Source organism: Cebus imitator, unplaced genomic scaffold, assembly GCF_001604975.1.
Source record: "Cebus imitator isolate Cc_AM_T3 unplaced genomic scaffold, Cebus_imitator-1.0 Scaffold37, whole genome shotgun sequence".
In the NCBI taxonomy this organism is placed as follows: domain Eukaryota; kingdom Metazoa; phylum Chordata; class Mammalia; order Primates; family Cebidae; genus Cebus; species Cebus imitator.
Window position 1 is genome coordinate 2,074,945 of NW_016107352.1, and position 25,844 is coordinate 2,100,788.

The following is a 25,844-nucleotide window of genomic DNA, read 5'->3' on the forward strand; positions in this document are numbered from 1 at the left end:
GATTGAACTGTACTAAAAATATTGCCAAAAATGGGGAAAGGATTCCCTATTCAATAAATAGTGTAGGGAAAACTGACTAGCCATATGCAGAAAACTGAAGCTGGACCCCTTCCTTATACTTTATACAAAAATTAACTCAAGATAGATTAAAGATTTAAATGTAAGACCTAAAACCATAGAAACCCTAGAAGAAAACCTAGGCAATACCATAATTCAGGACATAGGCATGGGCAAAAACTCCATGACTAAAACACCAAAATAAATGGCAAAAAAAGCCAAACTTGACAAATGGAATCTACATAAACTAAAGAGCTTCTCCACAGCAAAAGAAACTATCATCAGAGTTAACAGGCAGCCTACAGAATGGGAGAACACTTTTGCAATCTATCCGTCTGACAAAGGGCTAATATCCAGATTCTACAAGGAACTTAAACAAATTTACAAGAAAAAAAAAAACATCAAAAAGTGGGTGAAGGATATGAACAAACAAATAAAAAAAAAAGAAATTTTTGGGGCAAAAAAACTAAAGGAAAAAAAAAAAAAAAGCTCATCACTGGTCATTAGAGAAATGCAAATCAAACCACAATGAGATACCATCTCACACCAGTTAGAATGGTGATCATTAAAAAGTCAGGAAGCAACAGATGCTGGAAAAGATGTGAAGAAATATGAATGCTTTTCCACTGTTGGTTTGAGTGTAAATTAGTTCAACTATTGTAGAAGACAGTGTGGCGATTCCTCAAGGATCTAGAATCAGAAGTACTATTTGACCCAGCAATCCCATTACAGGATATATACTCAAAGGATTATAAATCATTCTACTATAAAGACATATGCACACATATGTTTATTACAGCACTGTTCACAATAGCAAAGACTTGGAACCAATCCAAATGCCCATCAATGATAGACTGGATAAAGATAATGTGGCACATATACACCATGGAATACTATGCAGCTATAAAAAAGAATGAGTTCATGTCCTTTGCAGGGACATGGATGAAGCTGGAAACCATCATTCTCAGCAAACTAACACAGGAACAGAAAACCAAACACCACGTTCTCACTCATAAGCGGGAGTTGAACAATGAGAACACATGGACACAGAGAGGGGAACATTACACACTGGGGCCTGTCAGCAGCTAAGGGGGCAAGAGGAGGGATAGCATTAGGAGAAATACCTAATGTAGATGATGGATTGATGGGTGCAGCAAACGACCATGGTATATGTATACCTATGTAACAAACCTGCATGTTCTGCACATGTATCCCAGAACTTAAAGTATAGTAAAAAAAGAGAAAAAAAGAATGTAAAAAAGATTGCCAATAAAAATAGTCCAGGACTATACACATTTACAGCTGAATTCTGTCAGACATTCAAAGAAGAATTAGTACCAATCCTATTGACACTATTCAAAAGGACAGAGAAAGAGGGAATACTTCCTAAATCATTCTACGAAGCTGGTATCACCTTAACACCCAAACTGCAAAAGGATATAACAAAAGAAGAAAACTACAGACCAACATCCCTGATGAATATAGATGCAAAAATCCTCAACAAAACACTAGTGAACTGAATCCAACAGATCAAAAAGATAACCTACTATGATCAAGTGGGTTTCATACTAGGGATGCAGGAATGATTTAACATATGCAAGTCAATAAATGTGAATACGCCACATAACAGGATTAAAATTTAAAATCCCATGATTATCTCAATAGATGCAGAAAACGCATTTGACAGAATCCGGCATCTCTTTATGATTAAAACCATCAGCATTCTGCATAGAAGAGACATACCGTAGGGTAATAAATGCCATCTCTCACAAACCCACAGCCAACATTGTACTGAATGGGGAAAAGTTGAAAGCATTCCCTGCAAAAACTGGAACAAAACAAGGATGCCCACTTTGACTTCTTCTGTTTAACATAGCACTGGAAGTCCTAGCTAGGACAATCAGAAAAAAGAAAGAAAGAGCATCCAAATCAGTAAAGAGGAAGTCAAACTGTCACTGTTTGCTGTTGATATGCTTGTATACCTAAAAAACCCTCAAGACTCATCCAAAAAGTTTCTAGAACTGGTAAATGAATTGAGCAAAATTTTAGTATACAAAATTAATGTACACAAATCAGTAGCTCTGCAATACACCCACAGTGACCAAACTGAGAATCAAATCAAGAACACAACCTTCACAGTAGCTGCAAAGAAAAATAAAATACTTAGGAATATACCTAACCAAGGAAGTAAAAGCAGTTAAAATTATGAACCTGTCTCATACTATGCCTTTGGCCACATCTAATTTCAACATGCATGCTTCTCATTGTCATCACTTCATAAATAGTCTATATTTTTCAATTTTACTTTCATTTTCTCTCTGACTTGAATAATTCAGGAAACTTTTTAATTTGTAACTTTTAAATTTATTTAATGTTTTATTACATTGAGGCCAGATAATAGTGTCTTTTCAAGTTTTTCCTTTTTTGCATGTGATGCTTTTATTGTAGATTGATATGGGTATTTTTGGTAAAAGTGACTTGATGTGTTTTAGACCTTCTGGATCCATATTCATTTTTCCTTAATCTAGGAAGTTGAGAATTATATATACTGGAATTATATCTCATTGTATTTTGTGTCTTATAGCTTTGGTTATCTATGTTGATGCCCTGTTGAAAGTACATAAAATATGACAAAGATTTATCAACCTTTCAGTATATTTTGATGTTAATATTCTTACTGATAACTTTTGTTTGCAGTTGCTGGATAAACACCAATGTATAAGTGTGTACCTATTTTTAACATAAACCTAATTATAGCCCATTGTTTTATTGTAGCTTTAAAAAAATGTAATCACCAGTGCTCCCAGTTACTTAGAGGGCTGAGGTCAGAGAACCATCTTAGCCTGGGAGGTCGAGGCTGCAGTTGATTGTGACTGTGCCATTGCACTCCAATCTTGGCAACAGAGTGATACCCAGTCTCAAAGTAAACAAATAAACATATAATCTTGGAGTTTGTATTTTTTACTAAGAAAATTTAACCAAGTTAAGTTTATTGCTATAATTATGCAAGGTATAGATGTTCTTACCTTCTTTTATTGTATGTTTCTTTTATATTTATTGGCTTTTACTAAGGTTTGTCTTTAAGTTTTTTAAAGTATTTAAAAATTTAACAAAATAATATAAACATTAAAATTAAAAGATTAAAATTAAATTTAAATTTAAAATTAATTTAAAATTAAAAATCAAAATATTAAAAATTAAGAATAAAATAATTTGAATTTAAATAATATCATTTGAATGTTCCATATGGAAGATTTTGATACAATCTTGGGTTCTAAGAGAGATTATTAAAATATAATTGTTACATTTTTTAAAAATTTTGGTTAGCTTTCGAATGATACAACCAATATACTCTCAGGTTAATCAGTATCCACTATTATTGCTTTTTAAATTCTGAATTTTTCCTCATTCTCAGAGTGCATCTTTAAGTAATTTAGTAAGTATTTGTGGAGGATATAGGTTTCCATGAGCTTCCCATACTGAGAATGACATTCTAATTCATTTACAAACTTTTTTACTGAAAAAGTGATAGGGCAAGATTTATTGATTTAAGTGTGTTTTAAAGGAAAAGTCTAACATAAAGCTGGCATTTGGATGCTTGTATTGTTTTCACTTTGTACTTTAAATTTTTTTAGCACAATTTCTTAAAGTAGGTTTTCTTTCATTGATTATTTTTCTTTTTAATTTGCCTTCTTTTCTCTGTTTTTGTTTTGTTTTCATTTTAGTGCATTAATGTTTCCTTCAGTTTTTCTTTTCTGTTTTGTTTTTTTTTTTTTTTTATCTGAGATTGTTTCTTAAATTTGTCTTGTTATATCAGTGATTTTATTTTTTGTGACATTAATTATGCTTTTTTGTTAATTTTTTATTTAGGTAAAACATACATGTATAGTTTACTGTCTTTACCATTTTAAGTGTACAGTTCAGTTGTAATTAGATATGCTTTTAATTTCAAATTCATTTATACTTTCTAGCACTTCTAACATGACTTAATTCTCTTATTAAATGTTTAGTTTTCTTGCTCTCCATTCTTTCTCATCCTTCTTTACTTTCTCTTCACCTTGGAATTTCAAAAAGTAGTCTTAATTTACTTATGGGATACATCATTTTCACAAGTTTACTTATTTGTGTGTTCAAGTTGATATTTTCTTTACCTTGATTTGCAGTATTTGTTAATAGACGTAAGGTGGTCTGTTTTTTCTTTACTTATCTTGAAATGAGATGAAAACCTTTTAGTAATTGGTTAGTCAGTAATTATTCACTTTTTGATTATGAATTTCATTTCTAGACTTAGATCAGGAGGGATATGTAGGTGCCTTGTTTCCAGCCCAGTTGCTATTTTCTAGCAGTCTCACATCTAGGGCAATTCTCTGTGCTAAGGTGAGATACTCCCAAATATTGCCACATAGTTCTCTAAGCTAAAGATATTTTTTTAAAAAAAGAAGAAAAAAGGTGATTTCCAGTATTCACTGCTATTAAGGCACTTACTGAGGCCACCCCTGTCTGTATAAGGTCTGTAGCTGAAAGTATGCAGTGTGCCATGCAATGAGATGCATCAGCCACCTTCCTGTATTTCCCCCTAACAGTTGCTTTCTGAACAAATATGGAATACTGAGGAAGTTAGAGAGCCTGGCTTGAGGCCCCATTCCTGGGCAAGACAATAGCAGTTGTCCAGTTCTTTCTTTGGACAGAATGGATCTCACGCCGTCAGTGAGGGTGGTACAAAGTGTCTCCCTGTTGTCAGAGGGAATCTTGGATAGATTTTTCTTAATTCAACTTCGTGACTCTTTTATATTCTATGAACCATTGCTTTTAGTTGTGGTGTCCATTTCTGGTTGTGAGTTTTTTTGTTTTTAATGTGATTTCACTGGTAATTTAGTGGAAGGTAGGGTGAGGGTGGCTCAGGAACTCAGTTGCCATTTAAACTGACTGTCCAATTTCTCCCTTGCCACTCTTCCTCAAGAGTCATGGCACATGCAAAAAAAAAAAAAAAAAAAAAAAAAAAAAAAAAAAAAAAAAAAAAAAAAAATTCTACATTTCTCTCGAAGAAAAAATGGAGTCTAAAAGTTGGTTTATTTTATTTATTTAAGTCTTTGAAAATGAATCTAGAAAAGTTATAAATGCATGGGATAATAACATTAAGTTATCTTTATGGAAGTTTCCACTAACATGTAGATAAGCTATAAATTGCTGCCTACTTAGTAGCAAACAGTTATTTATTTAAAAAAGAGCTGTAATTACAGGCCCAAAACTACATCCAGCAGCATCATCATTAATAACAAGTTTATGAGTACTTACTTAGAGAGTGACCTTGTTAGAGAATCTCGCCGTATACTACATATGCTGCAATTAATGTTACCATTCAGATTAGATTGTGATATTGTTCAGTCAGCCAGTTTTAATTCATTTTGCATACACAATTCCCTAAGTAAAACACTTTTGTTAATAAGTAGGATAGATACCATGTGTAAACTTTTCATCAGCAATTACAAAGAAATATGGCAAAACTTGATTTTAACAGCACCAAAATGTAGTTAAAAACAGCTTTGATTTCTTTTGTGGAGCTACATTGTTGTAGGTAAGACATATGTCACTCAAATACTCACAAAGATAATTGTAAAAATTTAGATTCCAATCTGAAAAGCACTTTATAAGTTCTATGAAAATATTATTGATTTGCTTTTGTAAAATAACAGCAGAAAATGTTGTTTTTATCTGATTGTAATATTTCTAGAACTAGAGCTCTCTTGAAACATTTCCTGCAAAGGTATTTTTCACTTTGTAAAGAAAAATGTTTTCCATGCTCTCACAGGATAAGTAGCAAGAGGGCAAAAGTTCAGTCTCACTATTTAAGTTTCTGTGTAAGATGTTTCTATTTCTAGCACAGTTATATTTGGATTATACTGATTCAGTGATATGAGTGCATGTTCTGTATTCATCTTTTTGAAAAAAATAAACAGAAAATATACACAGCAGGTACACCTTCAGAATGTTAAATGAAAGCTCCTGTTCTTATAGGAATGTGTGTGTTTATTTGTGCTGAAATCCTGAGGTGCCTATCTATGGCTTTCATGTTAAAGATGACAGAAGAGATGGAAAAGATGGTCTTGTAAGTTAAAAGACTGACCTACAGTCCTTAACCTTTTCTTTTTATTTATGCCCACCCATACCACGTCTTTCCTCCAAACCTAGATTCTCTGAAGCCCAAAAACTCCCAACAGGCATTTCAGGCTCTATTTTCTATTACCCAGCCCTGTTGACCTTCTATCCCTGCAGTCAGCCTGCCTGACCATTCTTGCAAACTCTTGGACCTGTAATTTGAAAAGGTTATTGATTCTTGACATAAATCTCTTAAACATGTGGAAAGGGAACTGCTCTAGAATAAGAAAACTCAACCTTTTACCAACTATGCTTCTTTTGTCAAGGTCCTTCACCCCTGTGAAAAGCAATTTTCTTTCCAACATGAAATGGAGATATCTCCGGTCCATCTTACTCACTTTGCTTGGAAGGTAGGGTCCATGGCTGTACAAACAGGCCAAAGCCACAGGACATCTGATCTGGCTATAGGAATAAAAGACTAAACAAGCCATCCAGGAGCAGGTTGCCTCTGACCTTTCTCACAGAGTCATCTAGAGAATTCTTATAAGGTGGTATTTGTTAGTCTCCCTGAAGTATCTTGAAGGTAGAGATTCTACGTCATGTTCATGTATCCTCAGTAATTAGCATAGTACCTAGCACATAGTCTCATTCACTAAATGCTGATTGATTATTAAGAGAGGTGGAGGTGTGCTTTCTAAGCTTCCTTAATAATAACAGCAGCATTTTGCATTCAGTGTCAGAATGCTCAGAGACTACCAGAAGTGATCCTTGGTTTCCAATTGGAGTAGCTTCTCATCTAGAGGGGATGATGGTGACATATTCCTTGGGGTTTGGAGGAAGACTAAATGAAAAAAAATTCCAAAGCAAATGGTTCAGTTAGGTACATGACGAAGAGAGAAACAGAAGCAGGAAGAATGAAACCTGATTTTGTTTCCACTCCACCACCTGCTTCTAGTGGAAACTTGAAGAAGGTATGTGACTTCTCTTAGTCTCTTTCCTCATCTGAACCATGAGGTTCACAACACCTGTCCTGCCTCCCCCAGTCATTTGCAATGATAAAGGGGGATGATTAAAGATAAAGGGGCTTACAAATGTAAGAAATTTAGTATTAGTGGAAAGAACCATGGGCTGAGATTTCTAAAACCTGGCTTTGGCACCTATTAGCCTTGCAACATAAGCTCACTAGACACAGGTCCATACTATATAAAATGAAGGGATTCAGTTAGTGTATTTTTGATGCTTTTCTTATCAATAGTGATAGATTTATATTAATTCTCTTAATGTGCATGCAGAATTAAAATAATCACATATCTTTACTTTTAGGCCTTATGAGTACTAAGAAAATTTTGTCTATTCTGAATAATGTGTGAATTTACACAATTCATTCTGCTTTCCTATATGTAGAGAACTTAGCTATACTTAGTAACACTCCAGACTTTTAGCAGTAGTTCTCACCTCACTGCTGATGAGTTCAGTTTCTTCCTGTTATCCATTGTTGGTGAGATGGGAGGGGTGGAATAGATCAACATGGGCTTCACAGTTTTACCTAGGTTTGTCCCACAATTTGTGGATTCCTCTAGGGTATTCATTCACAAGAATGAAAATGTTGGCTCAGGACAAGAATTTCTAAACTCTGCAATCTTGACAACTACCTTCAAGTTCTTTGTTCCATAAATGTCACACCCATCGTATGTGAAAGGGCCCTTGGAGTTCCTCCCATCTAGCATTTTTCATGTGGGAAGCAACTTCTAGAAGACACAGTGATCTGAGAAAAGGAAGTCCAAAGTCCCAACAAGTTGCATGCCATGTATTTGGTTACCCTACCACGAGTTAATAAAAATCTGGTACTTGCCCATAGTGCAGTGTTCACTGTGAAATCTGCCCTTTTGATTTCTTGCTTTCCTTTAAATAGAAGCAGAGATGTTCATTTTACTTCAGGTGTGACATTTTGCAGCAGTTAGCACATTTAACTGAGAGATGAAGCTGGGGTAATCATATTTGAGTTATTCAGAGCATTCTTTCTTGGTCCTGGCTGAGTTTATTGAGGACTTATTTTATGCTAGCCACTGTGCTAAATGTTTTCTGTGGGTTATATCACTTAATCATCCAGTGAGGAAGGTTATGACTTATAAAGAACTGAATTCTACGGGGGAGGAAAGTGAATGTAAGAAAGGTTAAATAATTTTGTAATGCTCCACAGAGTACATGGTAGGCCAGAGATGAATTCAAGCAGTCTAAGTCAACTACTCTTCCTGCGTGGCACATGGTTGCCGGAACAAGAAGTAGATCTTGTCGATAACTATTGCAAATCCTCCAAAATTACCCAGGCATATGGATTTGCTGGATGCCTTAGCTAGCCATATGTGTATGTGTGCATATACATTATTTATTTTTGTAGATTTATATATAAAGTGTCTAATACCTAAGTACTTTTGCCCTTTTTTACATTATTAGTTTATACTGGTGGGGGAGATTAGACCTAGAGGGAGAAAATGTTTTGTTTTTTTGTTTTTTTTTTTGAGACAGAGTCTTGCTCTGTCACCCAAGCTGGAGTGCAGTGGTACAGACTCAGCTCACTGCAACTTCCACCTCCTGGGTTCAAGCGATTCTCCTGGCTCAGCCTCCCTCCTGAGTAGCTGGGATTATAGACGTGCACCACCACACCTTGCTAATTTTCGTATTTTTAGTAGAGACAGGGTTTCACTATGTTGGCCAGGGTGGTCTTGATCTTTTGACCTCATGATCCTCCCGCCTTGGCCTCCGAAAGTGCTGGGATTATAGGGTGAGTCACCTTGCCCGGTCAAAAAAGTTATTTTCACAGCATCCTCCACATAGCAACTCTTCAATGAATGCCTGTTGAATTGATCCCCATTTTCTAAGGAAAATGGCACTGGATCAGAATGAGAAGATCCAGGTTTTAGTCCTGGTTTTAATAGTGATTCACTGTGAGGACTAGACCAGGTTGGTTGTCTTCTCTGATCCTTGGTCTTCCCATGTCTAAAATGAGTCCAGAAGAGCCTACAGTTGGAGTATCCATGGGGCATTCAAACCTATCTGACTGGCTAGCCTGGTGCTGTCAGGTTTCCAAAAGATCCATCCAGACTAGGGCTTAGGATGAGCATAGACCTCATCAGTGAGGGAGTAGGGAATTACAGGGATTTCGGAACAACACTGTGTATCTTTGTATCTTCCTCCAATCTAGTCATTGAGAAAACTTATGGTTAGATTCCTTACCAGCTGCACTAATGCTCTGAGCATCTGCTAAAGGCAGGTAAGTAAGAATTGTACCACTTGTGCTGTGATAAGAAACTAAAAGAGCCAGATTTGGGGCCTCATAAAAATAACCTTTCCACATAGGGTCCTACTCTAGAAACGTTCAAGCACAGAACCCCCTTGGAGCCAGTGAGGGTGCAAGGAGCAATAGCCACACCAGCAAGATGGCCGGAGTGGCCAGGTCAGGAAGAACGTAAGCAGTGTGAATGGGGCAGAATCAAACTGAAAAGTTTCGTCATCCCTCAGTACCAAAAGCAGTAACAAGAGCTGTGGCCTGCAGACCTCATGGCCCTTTGCATAATAGGAGTGAGCACTTTATAAGGAACTTAGGAACCCTCAGGTTCTGGGCAGTTAGCCACTGGCATCCAAGAGGGTCGAATAGGCCTGTCTTTGATTCTTCCATCATCCCCTTATCATCCTTCCCATGTGTCCCCACGAACTTGGTAAAAACCAAGGGAATACCGGTTACAAACCCAAGAGAGGGCTGAGATTTATGCCGTGCATGGTCTCCACAGGTTCACATTGCTAGCCTAAAAACACATTTCTGTCCTTCTGTCAGACTCACTTCTGATAAGAAAACCTCTTAGCCTTACTTGATTACAGTAATAGTAAAAGTTTATGGTCCCTCATGTACAGTCTTAAATCCAAAATGCTCCAGTCTTTTTTGTAATTTTGTGTCAAACTAATTTAGTGGTACAACCTGACCTGACAGGATGCTATTTATGGTCTTTATGTGCCTCACTTAGTGGGAATATTCATGTTTGGTGGCAAAAATAATTCATGTGTTTGACTGTAGAATGCCACCAAAGACCCTGCTGTGGATAATAAGCAATTTGTAGAAGACACGTATTAACTACCTTTCTAAAATTTGGAAGAATGCTGACTTCCAAAAGCATCTGGCCCCAAGGATTTCAGACAAGAAATCGTGAACCTATAAGTTGCTTTTCTTAAATCTGGGAGTATTTATTGATCCCCTAAGAAAACGAATGATTCGTTCAGTTCGTTCTTCTTCCCTTACAAAGAAAACAAAGTGGGGGGAAGGGACAAGCAAAACAAATGTAAACTGTGACTCTTATACTAATAAGCTGTAGAAGAAGCTGTTCTGTTGGGACCTGAGTCTTCAAAACGAGCAGGTCTTTTGGAGGACAAGATAATCTGGATCTGTACCTTTCCTGCAATTAAAAAAAAATCAGAGATTTCCTCAGGCAACTGCAGTCCTCCTCCTCTCCCATTGCAGCCGAGCTGCTATCAGAATGTTTGCAGCTCACAGGACCATAGCGCCACCTTTCTTCCAGATTTGGAATAAATCTTCACACTGCCAGGTTTGGAATTGAATCACAGTACCAGCTCACTTGCCTGCTTACGCCGTTCAGTGAGCTAGACTTAGCAAGGAAACAGTTCCTTGACATTAAAATCATAAAGGAAGACCTGCAAAGAGGGCAATAAAAAGTGTTTTCTTCTCTTGGTCCCTGAGCCATTAAATTGGTAACCTAATCTGATGTTAGGGAGTATAGACCATAACTCTGTTTAATTAGTTTGCACCCAGTGTCATTTCACACAGTAGACACTTTAATTTACAACTTGCTGCACTGCAGCACTTTTCTAGGCCTTTTACTATGTAATAAGGCATTCTTGTAGCTGCTGAGACTTTAAAAATATAGGTACACTTTCTTAGTTCAGATTTTTTCTTTCTTTTCAATTTTCAGTTGCAAATCAAACATGCAGTTACAGAAGCAGAGATTCAAAAATTGAAGACCAAGGTAAGCACCAAAACATGGTGTTTGAATTTTACTTTTTGAACTTCAGATACTGTGAATAAATTCAACCCAGGACTAAAGGATTTGTCCCTGTACATTTGAAAGAATACAAATGTGAGAGATTCATTTTCACTGTTAGGTACATAGACAAACCTGCCAGTGAGAGCAAACACCCATGTCCCCCTCAGTGCAAATAACACAATATTTTAAATATACATTTTTATGTATGTGCACATATGTGGCCTCTGAGATTTCCTTAAAAAGTAATATTTTTAATGGTTCAAGCATGCGAAGCATGTTTTGATTACTAATTCCTTAAGCAAAGCTACTGTATGTCCACTTTACTTACCTTATTATAAATAGATTTAATCATTTATTTGTTTTTAGGAACAAATTTAGCACATCGATTTTTTATATATAAACAATTCCTAATTTCTCATAATTAAATATTATAAACTTATAAACTTAATACATGCATAATTATTTTAAGTGCCAGGTACTACTGGAAATTTTTAGTTGTTTGGTTCACATAAATTAAGTTTGTGGGGAAGAAAAGGTCTGGATAAAAGGGAGTATGTATTATTAGTCTATATATATTAATTGACAAATTTTTTTTTTTTTTTTTTGAGACGGAGTTTCACTCATTACCCAGGCTGGAGTGCAATGGCGTGATCTCGGCTCACCACAACCTCCACCTCCTGGGTTCAGGCAGTTCTCCTGCCTCAACCTCCCGAGTAGCTGGGATTACAGGCACACGCCACCATGCCCAGCTAATGTTTTGTATTTTTATTGGAGACGGGGTTTCACCATGTTGACCAGGATGGTCTCGATCTCTTGACCTCGTGATCCACCGGCCTCGGCCTCCCAAAGTGCTGGGATTACAGGCTTGAGCCACTGCACCCGGCAGTAATTGACAAATTTTAACGCACTTATATGAGACACAATTCTAGCAATTTTATTTAGTTTTATCAAATATCCAATTTCAAAGATTTAAAAATATTTTTAAATTACTTATAAAGCATTATTCTTTATGTTTCTATGGTCTTTTAAAAATTAAGACGTAATTACTCCCCCACCACTAATGATCTGTTTTATTGTTCACATCTAACACTTGTTTTGGTTTCTCCATGTGTTTTAAATGGAGATGAATTAGCAAGGCTATTTTGGTTAAATGCTATTCTCGGCTAATTCACTCTGCAACTCTTTAGTCAAAATACATCTATACATCATTCATGGTGTCAGCCCAGCTCCGTGAATAATAATTTTAAATTAGTGGTGGTTGCTAAATAAACAACTTGATACAAAACATTGTTTAACAAAAGATGCAGTAAGTAACCTAGTCCTGTTTTAAATTGTTATTGTCTCTTGACATAGAAAGAATTGAAGATTTTTTTTAAATTGTTGGTAAAACATTTAAATTGTAAATGTTTTATTGGCACTTATGTATTAGACTATGGACATTTAACTTAGAAAATACTATAAATTAGCATTTTATATTTTTTCGTCATTACATTGGCATGTAATATCCACAGATTAGCACACTTTATTATGATTATTATTCATTTTGATAATAGAATTCCTAATTTTTAAATTGTTTTGGCTCCTTTCTAACTTTATAAACTGTTTTACAAATGTGTTTAGTTAAAAATATTTGCAAAAACATAGATGTGTGTGTATAAAAGTACATGTTTACTTTTGCTAAATGCTGTATGATTTTGAACATTGATAGTTTATAATGACTTTGCATCCTTTTGAACATTAAAGAAGGCATATAAAGTAGATAAAGTATTATTTGAAGGCCAGATAGTTATTGGGAATGACTTTTGAGCCCTCACCTAAATGATCAGTCTTGGATTTCTGTAGAAATTAGGGTGTTAAACTAGTTTACTGTCTATTCTGAACAGTCCCTGGAAGCAGAAACCACAAAAAGCTGATTACACCTTTCTGTTCCATGGGAAGGAATTAAATTAACCAAGCCACAATTTATACTTTTACTTACACTATCTTTTATACTTTTATGGGAGTTGAGGTTTATAAAGCTTGAGAAATTTATTACACTACATGTACAGTAATGAGCTACAGACTATGTTCATGTCCATTGAAATAAAGAATGAAATAAGATCATCAAAAGGATTAAAAGCAGAGTGAAAGTGGTTTATGTTTATCAGATGATTCTTATATCTAAGGAGCTATTTCAAGTATACTCATGTGTTATATTACAATTCTGTTGTATAGATGATATAATTGAGTCTTGAAGGACTTCAATTACTTGTCCAAGGTTTAATGGTCACTAATGGCAGAACTGGGATTCAATCTATGCTAATGACTCCAGAAACCTAGCCATTAGGTCATACTATGCTTCTAACTCCTCTCTCCTTCCTGCCCCTCTTCACTCCATTTTTAGTTAAATCTTTTATATATAATTATATATTTTTAAAAACTCAAAACACGTTGACAGTAATTGGATATATCAAACCCTGATACATCTTTTACCACTTACAGAATTTCAGACCACATAGTGTGATGGAAATATCACGTGAGGTGGAATCTAATCCATGTTTTATCATTTATCAAACGTGTGACCTTGGACAAATCATTTCACTTTTCAAGGCTTCCATTTTATCATCTATGGAATTATAAAAATAATACTTGCTTTTCTCAACTGAAGTGGTTTCAGTGATTGTTTATGATAATGGAACTTGACCTACAACATGCTATAAAAATGAGAGATTTTTGCTACAGAAGTGGCTAAATTATCTTTGCCATGACATTTGTTTTCTCCAGCTGCAGGCGGCAGAAAATGAGAAAGTGAGGTGGGAACTAGAAAAAACCCAACTCCAACAGAACATTGAAGAGAATAAGGAAAGAATGTTGAAGTTGGAAAGCTACTGGATTGAGGCCCAAACGTTATGCCACACAGTGAATGAACATCTCAAAGAGACTCAAAGCCAGTATCAGGCCTTGGAAAAGAAATACAACAAAGCAAAAAAATTGATCAAGGATTTTCAACAGAAGTAAGCAGCTTCTAATGATTAAAGAATAGTTATGTTTGTCTAAAGAAGGTTTATGTCCCATAATTTTGTAATTATCTAGTGGAATAGAAAAGATGACCTCAGAGATATCCTTCCTATCCACGAGCATAGTTACAGCGTAAATACACATTAAGTTTTGGAAATATGTCTGTCACTTTTTCATGAGATTATATTTTGTATGTTTTACAGTTTTTGGCTACCGGGGCCTCTTGGCTATTTTTGATAATTAATTGTTAATAGTAACTGTTAAAACATCTGAATTTCTTTATTCTTTTTGAAACACCTCTGTGATTTAGCAACAAGAAGCCCAGCTGAAAGTTATGCAGAATGACTGACTATTGGATGTGGAGCATGCAAGCCGCAGTTGGGGCCTGGATCAGGCTGCTCCTCTCTATTCTTAGATCAGTAACTACAGAATTTCCCACCACAGATAGTGTAAATATCGACTAGCAGGGCCCCCTGCCCTGCCACTCTGCATTTCTCAGCTGTTGAGAGAATCAAGAGGGCGTCAGTTCACTGCAGTAAGAGAGACGATTACCACATTCTGCTTTTGGTTTTCAACAGCTGTTTCTGAGTTACTGCTCCTTTGTTTCCATCTCTTGAATCTCGGTGTAATGTCATAGAGACTGACCAGGGAGGGTTTTACTAGATTTTTTCATCAGTTACTTCTGGCTCATTAGAACAAATAAGTAGTGCCAGTAACTTTTCTAGTCTACAAAGCCAAGCCTCAGAAACTAAGCATGTATGTAAGATTCATATTTCTGTTATTTCCTATTATGGAAAGAATGTTTTTAATATTTAAAAGGATTACTATCAAAAGTTTCTTGTTAAAAGGGGAGTATTCTCTGTGACTATAAATTCAGTACATCACTGTTTTGATTTTTTGCCAAACTCTTTTTCATGAAATAATTTTATAGTAAATTTTGCTAAATTTGCTTTATATTTTCAAAATAGAGTTATTTCTCTTCTTCTCATATTATCCTTAGGTTTAAAAGCGAGTGCCCCTCTTGATGTTTCTGACCCACCCAGCCCCCTCTTCATAGAAATCTTATAATTATTTTGTTTGAATTTTTACCATCTAGTTACAACTGTTTTATATACTTATGACATTGGAAATATTGAATTATTTCTACCTGACAAGTAATTATCTCTACCAAATTACCCAACTTGGGTCATTAGTGCAGTCGTTCCTATCTAAATATGTTTGGGTGCTCTAGAATCAAGAGCTACAAAAGAAAATGATAATAAGCAGAATCAAATGATTTTTCTTTGCCTTGTGACCCATTAAAGATGTTTTAGTTTCTTTCATTACTATACTTTCCCTCTAACCGATTGAATTTTGTCCATTTAAATAACTGTTCAGTTGCTTTTCCTACTATGCAGTTATTGTTTCAGATAAGACCTTTCATTTACTGAGTGCTTGATATAATCAGAGCTATTATTTTCTTCTTAAGAGAGCTTGATTTCATCAAAAGACAAGAAGCAGAAAGAAAGAAAATAGAAGATTTGGAAAAAGCACACCTTGTGGAAGTGCAAGGCCTACAAGTACGGGTGAGTTGTGTTCTCGAAGACACTAATTAATAAGGGTTTTGCTGTACTTGGAGAGGAGTGCTGGTTTAGAGTTTTATGAACGGATTTGTTTTTCCTAGATTAGAGATTTGGAAGCTGAGGTATTCAGGCTACTGAAGCAAAATGGGACTCAAGTTAACAATAATAACAACATCTTTGAGAGAAGAACATCTCTTGGTGAAGTCTCTAAAGGGGATACCATGGAGAACTTGGATGTCAAGCAAACATCTTGTCAAGATGGCCTAAGTCAAGGTTCGTTTAACTCAACCACAAATATCATTTTTGATGACCGTGTAAGTTTTTATTTTTCTTTTTCTGACCCAGAGATTTAAAAGTTGGAAATACCTTCCAACTTTTGGAATTTAAAAGTTGGAAATACCTTCCAACTTATGGGACTGAAGAAAAGGCTTATCAAAATAGGAGTCAATCATTTCAGCTCTTGTCTTATCAAAAATAAATGCTTTAATATGTAGAATTAACAAATCCAAACTAAAGACAAGCCAAATACTATTTTTAAATTATCATAAAATTGACAGATTTAATAAACTGCCTTAAAAATTATAGTTTTATTCTATGTAGGATGAACTATACTACTTACGTATTAATGAATTAGGTTTTATTTATTTATTTATTTATTTATTTATTTATTTATTTTTGAGACAGAGTCTCACTCTGTCACCCAGACTGGAGTACAGTGGTGCAATCTCAGCTTCACCGCAACCTTCGCCTCCCAGGTTCAAGAGATTTTCATGCCTCAGTCTTCCGAGTAGCTGTGACTACAGGCATGTGCAAACACACCTGGCTAATTTTTGTATTTTTAGTAGAAGGGAGCTTTTGCCTTGTTGACCAGGCTGGTCTCGAACTCCTGACTGCAGGTGATCCGCCTGCCTTGGCTTCCCAAAGTGTTAGAATTACAGTAATAAGCCACTGCTCCCAGCCAAGGTTTAGAATTTTTAAGTCACTAGAATATAGATCTTTTTCATAATATCAGAAGGCAGACTGCTGCTTTCAGCACTTGAAATTCATTTAGTTAAAATAAATCCTTACAGTTTTGTGCTTTTACATGGTATACTATGTATCCTTCTTAGGTCTTTCCTGTGAAAGACCAAATAAGACTAAAACTGGAAACATTTTATATTATAAATGACTGTCTTCATTCATACACCAACCGTAAATAAATTACTTATGTTCTCACACACACACCATACTTAGATTGTACATGTATGAACATGAATGACTGTTTTAATATCTATGGTATATTTGCAAATTAGAAAACATTGTGCAATAAATCCCTCTTATAGAGGGCTTTTTAGTTTTTTTCATGATCTTCTCACATATTAAAATGTCTCCAGTGAGGTTTTCCTGATAAGCAAGTGTTTATATCCTATCATAAACTTTTAGAACTAAACTCTTTTTTTTTTTTTTTTTTTTTTGAGACGGAGTTTCGCTCTTGTTACCCAGGCTGGAGTGCAATGGCGCGATCTCGGCTCACTGCAACCTCCGCCTCCTGGGTTCAGGCAATTCCCCTGCCTCAGCCTCCGGAGTAGCTGGGATTACAAGCACGCGCCACCATGCCCAGCTGATTTTTGTATTTTTAGTAGAGACGGGGTTTCACCATGTTGACCAGGATGGTCTCGATCTCTTGACCTCGTGATCCACCCGCCTCGGCCTCCCAAAGTGCTGGGATTACAGGCGTGAGCCACCGCGCCCGGCCTAGAACTAAACTCTTACCCATTAAAAATGGAAAGTATTGGAAGTCTTCATTTAAAATTAAAGTGATATCTAGAGATTTGAATCTATTCACTAGGTTTACATCCTTCTAATGGGTTTTCCCTAAATAGGATGTAATTTATAAACAGTACCTCTTAGGCAGCTGAAAGAGGAGGATTTAGCATTAGCATTACCACTAAGTGAGGAGCTGTGTGACTTCAGGAAGAGTATTCAGCTTATCTGGGTTGATATTACTGTATATATTAAAAGTCATACGTCTTTCTTCCCCACTTTATGGGCTGTTTTGAGACTATATGATTTAGCCTTTGAAGCCAAAAATGTTATTTACTCAAGCTCTTATGGAATTAAACTTTTTATATCTGGAACACTATAAGATTGATATCTAAAGAAAAACATTAGGACTCAAACCAAATTTTTTACTTTTTTGAATATTTTAATTTTAAAAAAATTATAGTTTATATGTAATAAATACACATTCCTGCTGTGGCATACACAAAGTATGAGCAGTATCCAGTAGCTTTTCATTTCTTTTAATTTCTTTCAGTTTAGAAATCTGTATCTTGTCAAACATATAATTAATGGTATTTATTAAATTGTATGACTACAGAAGATCAACACACTGTACTATTAACATGCTGATTTGGATCAAAACCTTACATTTTTTCTGAACTCTTTTTCTATTCAACACCCTCCATTTTGCCACATAATTATCAGTTTCCCTAGCAACACTGTCGGTTCACAGTGAGATGTGGAGACTGCTAATTCTTACTGAAACCAATCCGTGCTTGTGCAGTAGAGGTAGAATCAGTCATCTCAGACATTAGTAGCATACATACAAAGTGCTCTTCCAGTTTTGCTGTGAGGACAGTCAGTGATAAATCTCTTTGAATTTCAATTACTTGATCACATAAACTAAAACGGCTTGGTCAGTAGCTAGATAGGAGTGCTCTGGAAAGCACTTTTCTAAATTGATCCTTTGCTTCTGTTGCTAGGGAACACTGAAATACTAGAGGTTTAGAAAGGGGAGTAAGGCTGCAGACCTAACATAGACCATTCCACATTTAAAGATCCACCACCACCGTTTTGTACCAGGAGAGGATACCAAAGTTCTTGCCCATTAGATGCAACTGTTATCCTTCCCACTTTCTACAGACTATCCCATTCTGATTTGCTTTTCAGGCACTGGAGTGGTAGGATGAGTGGTTTAGCATGTTTTTAGGCACTGAGGCAGCTCATGAAGCAGAAGAATGATCAGGTGGAGGTCAATGAATATGGTCAGAATGAAATAGTAAAAGAAAAGGAAGACAAGAGAAGGAGGAAGAAAGGAAGAGCCTCTGAGCAGCTATTTCTTCATGTGTACTCATGCTCATCCAAAACAGAGAACTAAGAATGAATGAATTATGTGATTCTCAATAATTTTTAAACCATATAGAAATCTAGCACAAATTTAGAATTATGTTTGACCACCATTTGTATGTTTCTCTCTAAAACCTAAGCCAGCTCAAGTATCATTAAAATTTTGCTAACAATCACTGATACAAATTTGTTATTTAATACATTCCAACACTTTCTTTATCATGATTACATAAAGCAGATTTAACAATTTTTTTTCACCAAGAGTCATAACAAACCCCAGATCCATTCTAGTTTATACCAGTGTGCTCGTTAAGTATTTTCCTTGTGTTCCAGAAGAGGAAAAATGATGATGATGCCCTACTACTATGTTTCATGCTTGTCATTTCTTAGTGCCTAAATAATGCCAGAATTAGGATAAAAACAGAGATTGGGTATGTTAGAGAGACCTTGGTAAGCTAAAAGCCTGTAATATTGGATTTCGTAGTAAAGTCACAGAAGCAACACATTCTAAGTTTCTAGATATTCCAATCCTAATGTTGATACTGTTTGCAGCTTCAAATATTTTTTAGGCTGATTCGTTAAAGAAGGATTATGCATAATTCCATAGAGATACTGAAAGAAACACTAGGGCCAGTAGGTAGAAGTTACCTATGAAGGCACATTCTGACTATTCTACAATGAGAGGTCAGGAGTAAGTATGATATCATTTAAAAATTGTTTTGAATACTGAAAACCTGCTTCCAGGCAGGATTTAGGTGGCACACTGACTTGTAAGAGGAAGAGTGGCTACTAGGCAAAAAGGAAGAGTAGGGCCTGCCGATTATCCTGCAAGGTATATGATTTGTGGGATCAAGGGTGAAAGAGGAAAAGTTTGGTAGGAGACAAATAAATAGAACTTAAGGTGCTATGTAAGCATCTCAAAAGACAAGAGGGAATTCAAAGAAAAAATAAATAAAATTAGCATTTTTTTCTATTCATAGTTTTTATGTTAAAAAGGTAGTGCCATTTGAAATGGCATAGTGTGCTCTTGGAGTAAAAGTGGGCTTTGACTACAGAAGGGTTTGTATGTAATTTTGTAAGCACAGTGACCCATTCACAGTTTAGGTTTGTAAATGTAATTCAAGGATTTCTGTGAAGTTTGAATATTGCTACCGAGTGCTGCTTCATTCTCACACCTACCTACTCAGTAAGTGGACCATGGGTTAGGCAATACGTGTTATCTTCCCAAAAGTGTGAACAAGGAGGATTATATGAAGCGTTTTATACTTTGTTTTCTTGTTACTTACTGTTCCTCAGCGCTGAGAACTGAGCAAGAAGAAAAAGACTTAAATTGCAAGATTACAGGTAGGATTATAAAAGATCATAGGAAAGTTATAATCTTTCCTGTAAGATCATAGGAAAGTCTAGACTTTCAGAATAGATTGTGGCTGAAATTAATTACTCAATCTTGGATGTCCTTAAAAATAGGAATATTTCTTAGGTACTTCCCAGCTAACTTTAAACTATCTTGGAGGAAGGAGCATAAAGATATGAAAATAATCTCTTTTATTTCCTCTCTTCTCTCTTAGTCTTTTTCCACAAAATGGTTTGGCTGTTGCAGTAAGACCGTAGATTCTCCAAAAATAGATACCCAAGGTGATAGTCTGCTCCTGTACCCTAAACCCAACCTCCTTGATCCCAAACCCAGAACTTGTAGACATGTAAGTGGAACTCTGAGGCAGCTTACATATTGAAGCCAGCCAGTTCTCTGGTCATCAGGCCCCATCTATTTGGTATTTGCTTCTTGTAACCCAGTTGTTAGCATTATTGTTTTACATGGAATCTGGTTTCTCTGAATTTACTCCTCTGAAATTTACTTAGATTTAATAAATAGGGTCTTTATCAGGAAGAAGAAGAGAAAATAACAAACTGCCATTTGGAGTATCTGCCGTTTCCACTACCCATGTGTTTTTAAATTCTTATAATTCATTTATTCATGTACTGTCTAGAAGTAACTTGGAGAGGCACATTATGTGACTGGATAGGGGAATTGAAACTGGCAAGATAAAGAGAAGAAAAGAGTGGAACCAGAAATGATGCTGCAACCAAATATACCACAATTCACTTTTTATAAGGTTGGACTGTCAATTTGGCTCTGGGCTTTCTAGTTGCCAGAAGGAAAAGGAAACCCTTGTCAATTATATTATTCACAGTATTCATACAATAAAAACAAACTATCTGCTCAAGGAAAATACCATTACTGGTAACAAGTAAAATAATGCATGATTTGTGGCAAACGGTGCTATTGATATTGATAACATCCTTAAAGGAGATCCACTAATACTTGTATTAGGATATTTTCACACAGTGACCTTCAGTGTTGGCTAATGACATCACACAAATATATAATGTAGTGTTCAGTAAAAGGAATAAAACTACTGAGGAGGGGGGATGGATAAGATATCGTGGTACTGTTGATCTAGCTTGGTGTTCAGGTAGAAAAGTCTGTCATGGGTGGACACAGTGCCTCATGCCTGTAATGCCAGCACTTTGGGAGGCTGAGGTGGGTGGATCAACTGAAGTCAGGAGTTCAAGACCAGGCTGGTCAACATGATGAAACTCCATCTTTACTAAAAATACAAAAAAATTAGCCAGGGGTGGTGGTGGGTGCCTGTAATCCCAGCTACTCGGGAGGCAGAGGCAGAAGAATTGTTTGAGCCTGGGAGGCGGAGGTTTCAGTGAGCTGAAATCGTGTCATTGCACACGCTGCAGCCTAGGCCACAAGAGCGAGACTCCATCTTAAAAAAAAAAAAAATAGTCTATCATATATGTCAGGTCAATTTTTTTTTTTTTGAGACAGAGTTTTGTTGCCCAGGCTGGAGTGCAATGGCACAATCTCAGTTCACTGCAACTTCCACCTCCTGGGTTCAAGCAATTCTCCTGCCTCAGCCTCCTGAATATTTGAAATTACAGGTGTCGGCCACCACACCCCACTAATTTTCTTTGTATTTTTAGTAGAGATGGGGTTTCACCATGTTGGCCAGGCTGGTATCTAATGCCTCACCTCAGGTTATCCACCTGCCTCACCCTCCCAAAGTGTTGGCATTACAGGCATGAGCCACTGCACCCGGCCCCAATTTTTAAATTATATTGTTCAAAGCTTCTAGAACATATTACTGAAAGAGATGTGTAAAAAAATTCACATTGTGATTGTGGATTTATCTATTTCTTCTGACTGTGTCAGTTTTTGTTTATGTGTTTTAATGTGATGTTAATAGGTATATTCAATTTAGAATTGTTCAGTCTTTCTGGTAGATTGTCCTTTGATCATTAGGAAGTATTCTTCTTTATTCCTAGTATTTCACCTTATTATACTATATCCAATATTTAGAGAGCTGTATCATCTATCTTTTGATTAGTGTTTGCATTGCATTCTTTTTTTATCCTTTTGCTTTCAACCTTTCTGTATTTCTTGTAAGCAGTATGTAGTTGTTTGTTTTTTATTACAGTCTATTGTTTAAATGCACTTTAAAAGTTGCTACTTATTTACTAACATGTAGAGTTTAACATCTTACTATTTGTTTCCTATTTGTTCTTTTATGTTTTCTTGCCTTCTTTTGGATTAGTCAAGCGTTTTCTTCTTATTTCATTTTTCTCTATATTAGCTTTTATTCTTCTTTTAGTGGATGCCTACAGATATAATTTATAAATTATAATATTTGCAGGAGAGGCTGGGTGCAGTCGCTCATGCCTGTAATGCCAACACTTTGGGAGGCCAAGGTGGGTGGATCACTTGAGGTTAGGTGTTCAAGACCAGCCTGGCCAACATGATGAAAGCCTGCCTCTACTAAAAATACAAAATTCAGCAGACTTGGTGGCAGATGCCTGTAATCCCAGCTACTCGAGAGGCTGAGGCAGGAGAATCGCTTGAACCCAGGAGCAGAGATTGCAGTGAGCTGAGATTGGGCCACTGCACTCTAGTCAGGGTGACAGAGCGAAGAGTCTGTCTCAAAATAAATAAATAAATAAATAAAAAGAAAAAAGAGATTTGCAGGAAAGTACAGGCTAAGTATTCATTAAGATGTCTCCCATTCAAATGTTATAGTTCCTAAATGAACTTTTTATAAAGATTGAATGGCAATGAGCTACAGGTTATACTTCCTGGAAAATACCTTGAATATGGTTTCTCTGTAATTAATGGAGTACACATTCTGTATATCTTAACAAACAATTTAATTGGAGATAGGGTTAATCCATTATTATGAGATTTAAGCGGTTTACATAGTTGTGTTTCAGAACAGAGAGACATTTCTCTTCTTCCACTGATAACACCCATTGACTGGCCAGGTTTCTTTTCATTAAAAAAATAAATACAGCTACTTGTTTATGAAGACAAATGGGAAAATAAAATTTCAAGAAGGGTCAAAACAATTTCACAGTGAAAAAAATTAAGGTAAATATCAATGAAAACCCACATCAGCTCAAATAAAATCTCATCCTAGAATGTGACTTGCTTTAAATAATACTACTTCTTGATGTACCCACAGAAATAAACCATCTTGGAAATGTATGTGCCACCGATGAAGTGACGAAACATATAAAAACTTTATTTATAAATAAATTAAAACTTTGAGAATTCCTGCCAAAAAAACAAAATGATCATCAATTTTAAAGTATTTGATCTGTAGGTCACTTTTAGTCAGTAATTAGTTGACTGTATAAGCCACTGCTAGTAAGAGAAAATGAAATCTTATCTCCTTATAAAAGAATGTACCTTTAACCCATTAAATATGATGTCAAATAATAAACACTTTAAGAAGAAGCAGGTTTACACTTAAGTGCATATGGAAGGGTGGTTAATGTTCATTTGTTTTAGTATTCCAATTGACTTTACTCTTGGGTTAAGAGTATAGTGCAGGTTCTTCATTGAGTTTATGCAACTCTTCTTATAGTTGATTCTCCTAAAGAGATTTCAAGTATCCTCTGTCTTCTCTGTGTCCAGACTTCTTCTTATAAGGGACATCCTAATGACCTCAATTACATCTTTAAAGATCCCATCTCCCAATAGTCACAGTCTGAGGTATTGGGGATTAGGACTTCCACATATGAATTTTAGAGGAACACATCTCAGGCCTTAGTATATTTTTGGCCCTGATAGCTTTCTTATCTGGTTGGTGTGATAATGGTTTTATCTGAAATCTACCTGTTACCATGTAAAGGCTACCCTTAGGAATTCCAAGATGTAATTGATAAAGCAAGTAGCTGATATGCAATCTGGATAAACTGACAATTTAACAGTTCTAAAATTCCTCTTTTCAAAAAATGAGATCGCTCATACATTGTTCAGCAGTAGTAGCAGAGTAGGAAATAACTTTGAGTTTGGGAGTTAGGCAAACCTGTATTTAAATATTAACTGTTCCACCCCTTAACTGTGTGACTACAAACAAATTATTTAATTTCTCTGGTCTTAGAAAGGTAGAATAATTATAAAACTGTAAAAGTTATAGCACTGATAGGATTAAAAGGATTATAGAATGAAATAAGTCCATGTTAGTTAACTACTTTGTGCAGTACCCAGCACATAGAAAGAGCTTAGTGTTTACCATCATTGCAGCATTACTAACAATAAACGCTATACTAAGCATTTTAGCTCCCCCTTTACAATGGTTTATAAATAGCTCTAGAGACTGAAAGGAATCTTTAACTGCTTTATTCAACTTGCATTTTCTGTAAGCTCTATGTAATAATGCAACGCAACAAGGAACCAATCAGGACAAATCCTGGTTTCTGAAAGAACCTGAGAGCCTACAAGGCAGGATTAGGACCTCCTCCACTCAGCAGAGTGTCTCAGGCAACTGTGCTACAGCATCTGCTCTAACAATACCAGACTTAGCTACTTCTTTAATGTTTTATTGTAACTTTTTTTTCAAGGCTCTGAGAATTTTGTACTACCCTATAAGTTGTATAAAATTCCAAATGGTCACTTCCGCTCTTTCTTATGGCATCTTATAACCTCTCTGAGATATATTTGACCACCAAGAAAAACCGTATCAAATCCAGTACCTAATGGATAAGGTCTGTGTCTGCTTTGAAACTTTATAGTTAGCACCAATCTTAAGTTATTTATAACCAGCAAAAGTGTTGAAACGGGAAATGTCTCTCCACAAGTTAAGAAAGCTTTAGTTGCTTTCAACTAACAATAAAGTTAAGAAAGTTTTAATTGCTTTCAACTAACAATAGGTTACTATTTATAAACAGTGCTACAATCAACCACCTTATATATAAATAATTTTATTTTCCTGTTATATCTTTGAGATAGATTTCTAGAAGTAGGATTACTGGGTCAAAGGGCAAATAATTTAAAAGCCTAAGAAATTCAAAGTGGGATAAATACAAATAAGTCTATACATAGGTACATTATAATGAAACACCAAAGACAAAGAAAGGATTCTGAAAGTGTCCAGAGAGTAAAATATCCATTGGAAAAGATTATACTGAAACCTGACAGTGGGAAAAATGGAAGCCAGAAGACAGTGGAGCAATATCTTCAAATTACTGAGAGAAAATAACTACAACCTGTATATTTACCAAAAGTATTTTTTAAATAAGAAATACATTTTAGATAAACAAAAATTGAACATTTTCCACCTATAGGCTCTCAAGTAAATTTCTAAAGGAAGTATTTTTTTAAAAATGATCTAAGAAGAACAAGCTCAAAACTCAATGTGAATCGTTCAGGGAGAAAAGGGTTCTACTGAGGAGCAGACATGGTGACTTATTTCTGTAAACCCATGACTCAGGGAGCTGAGGCAAGAGGATCACTTGAGGTCAGGACCTCAAGATCAGCCTGGGCAACATAGTGAGAACCTCATCTATAAAAACTTTTTTTTTAAAGTTAGCTGGGCATGGTAAGCATGCGCCTGTTAGTTTTAGCTGGGAGGCTGAGGTAAGAATATCTTTTGAGCCCAGGAGTTCCAGGCTGCAGTGAATTTTT

At 35.7% G+C, this 25,844-nt stretch overlaps 1 protein-coding gene across 13 annotated transcripts in view; it reads left to right on the top strand.

Annotated features, from left to right (window-relative positions):
- PPP1R9A (protein phosphatase 1 regulatory subunit 9A) overlaps window positions 1–25,844 on the top strand; it is a 333,495-nt gene that overhangs the window by 273,707 nt on the left and 33,944 nt on the right. For all 13 annotated transcript variants that reach the window (XM_017525139.2, XM_037737278.1, XM_037737275.1 and 10 more), the window contains 4 exons: window positions 11,133–11,186; window positions 13,968–14,197; window positions 15,670–15,766; window positions 15,865–16,036. In XM_017525139.2, coding sequence (XP_017380628.1) covers window positions 11,133–11,186; window positions 13,968–14,197; window positions 15,670–15,766; window positions 15,865–16,036 — 553 coding nt within the window. The remainder of the gene's footprint in view (window positions 1–11,132; window positions 11,187–13,967; window positions 14,198–15,669; window positions 15,767–15,864; window positions 16,037–25,844) is intronic.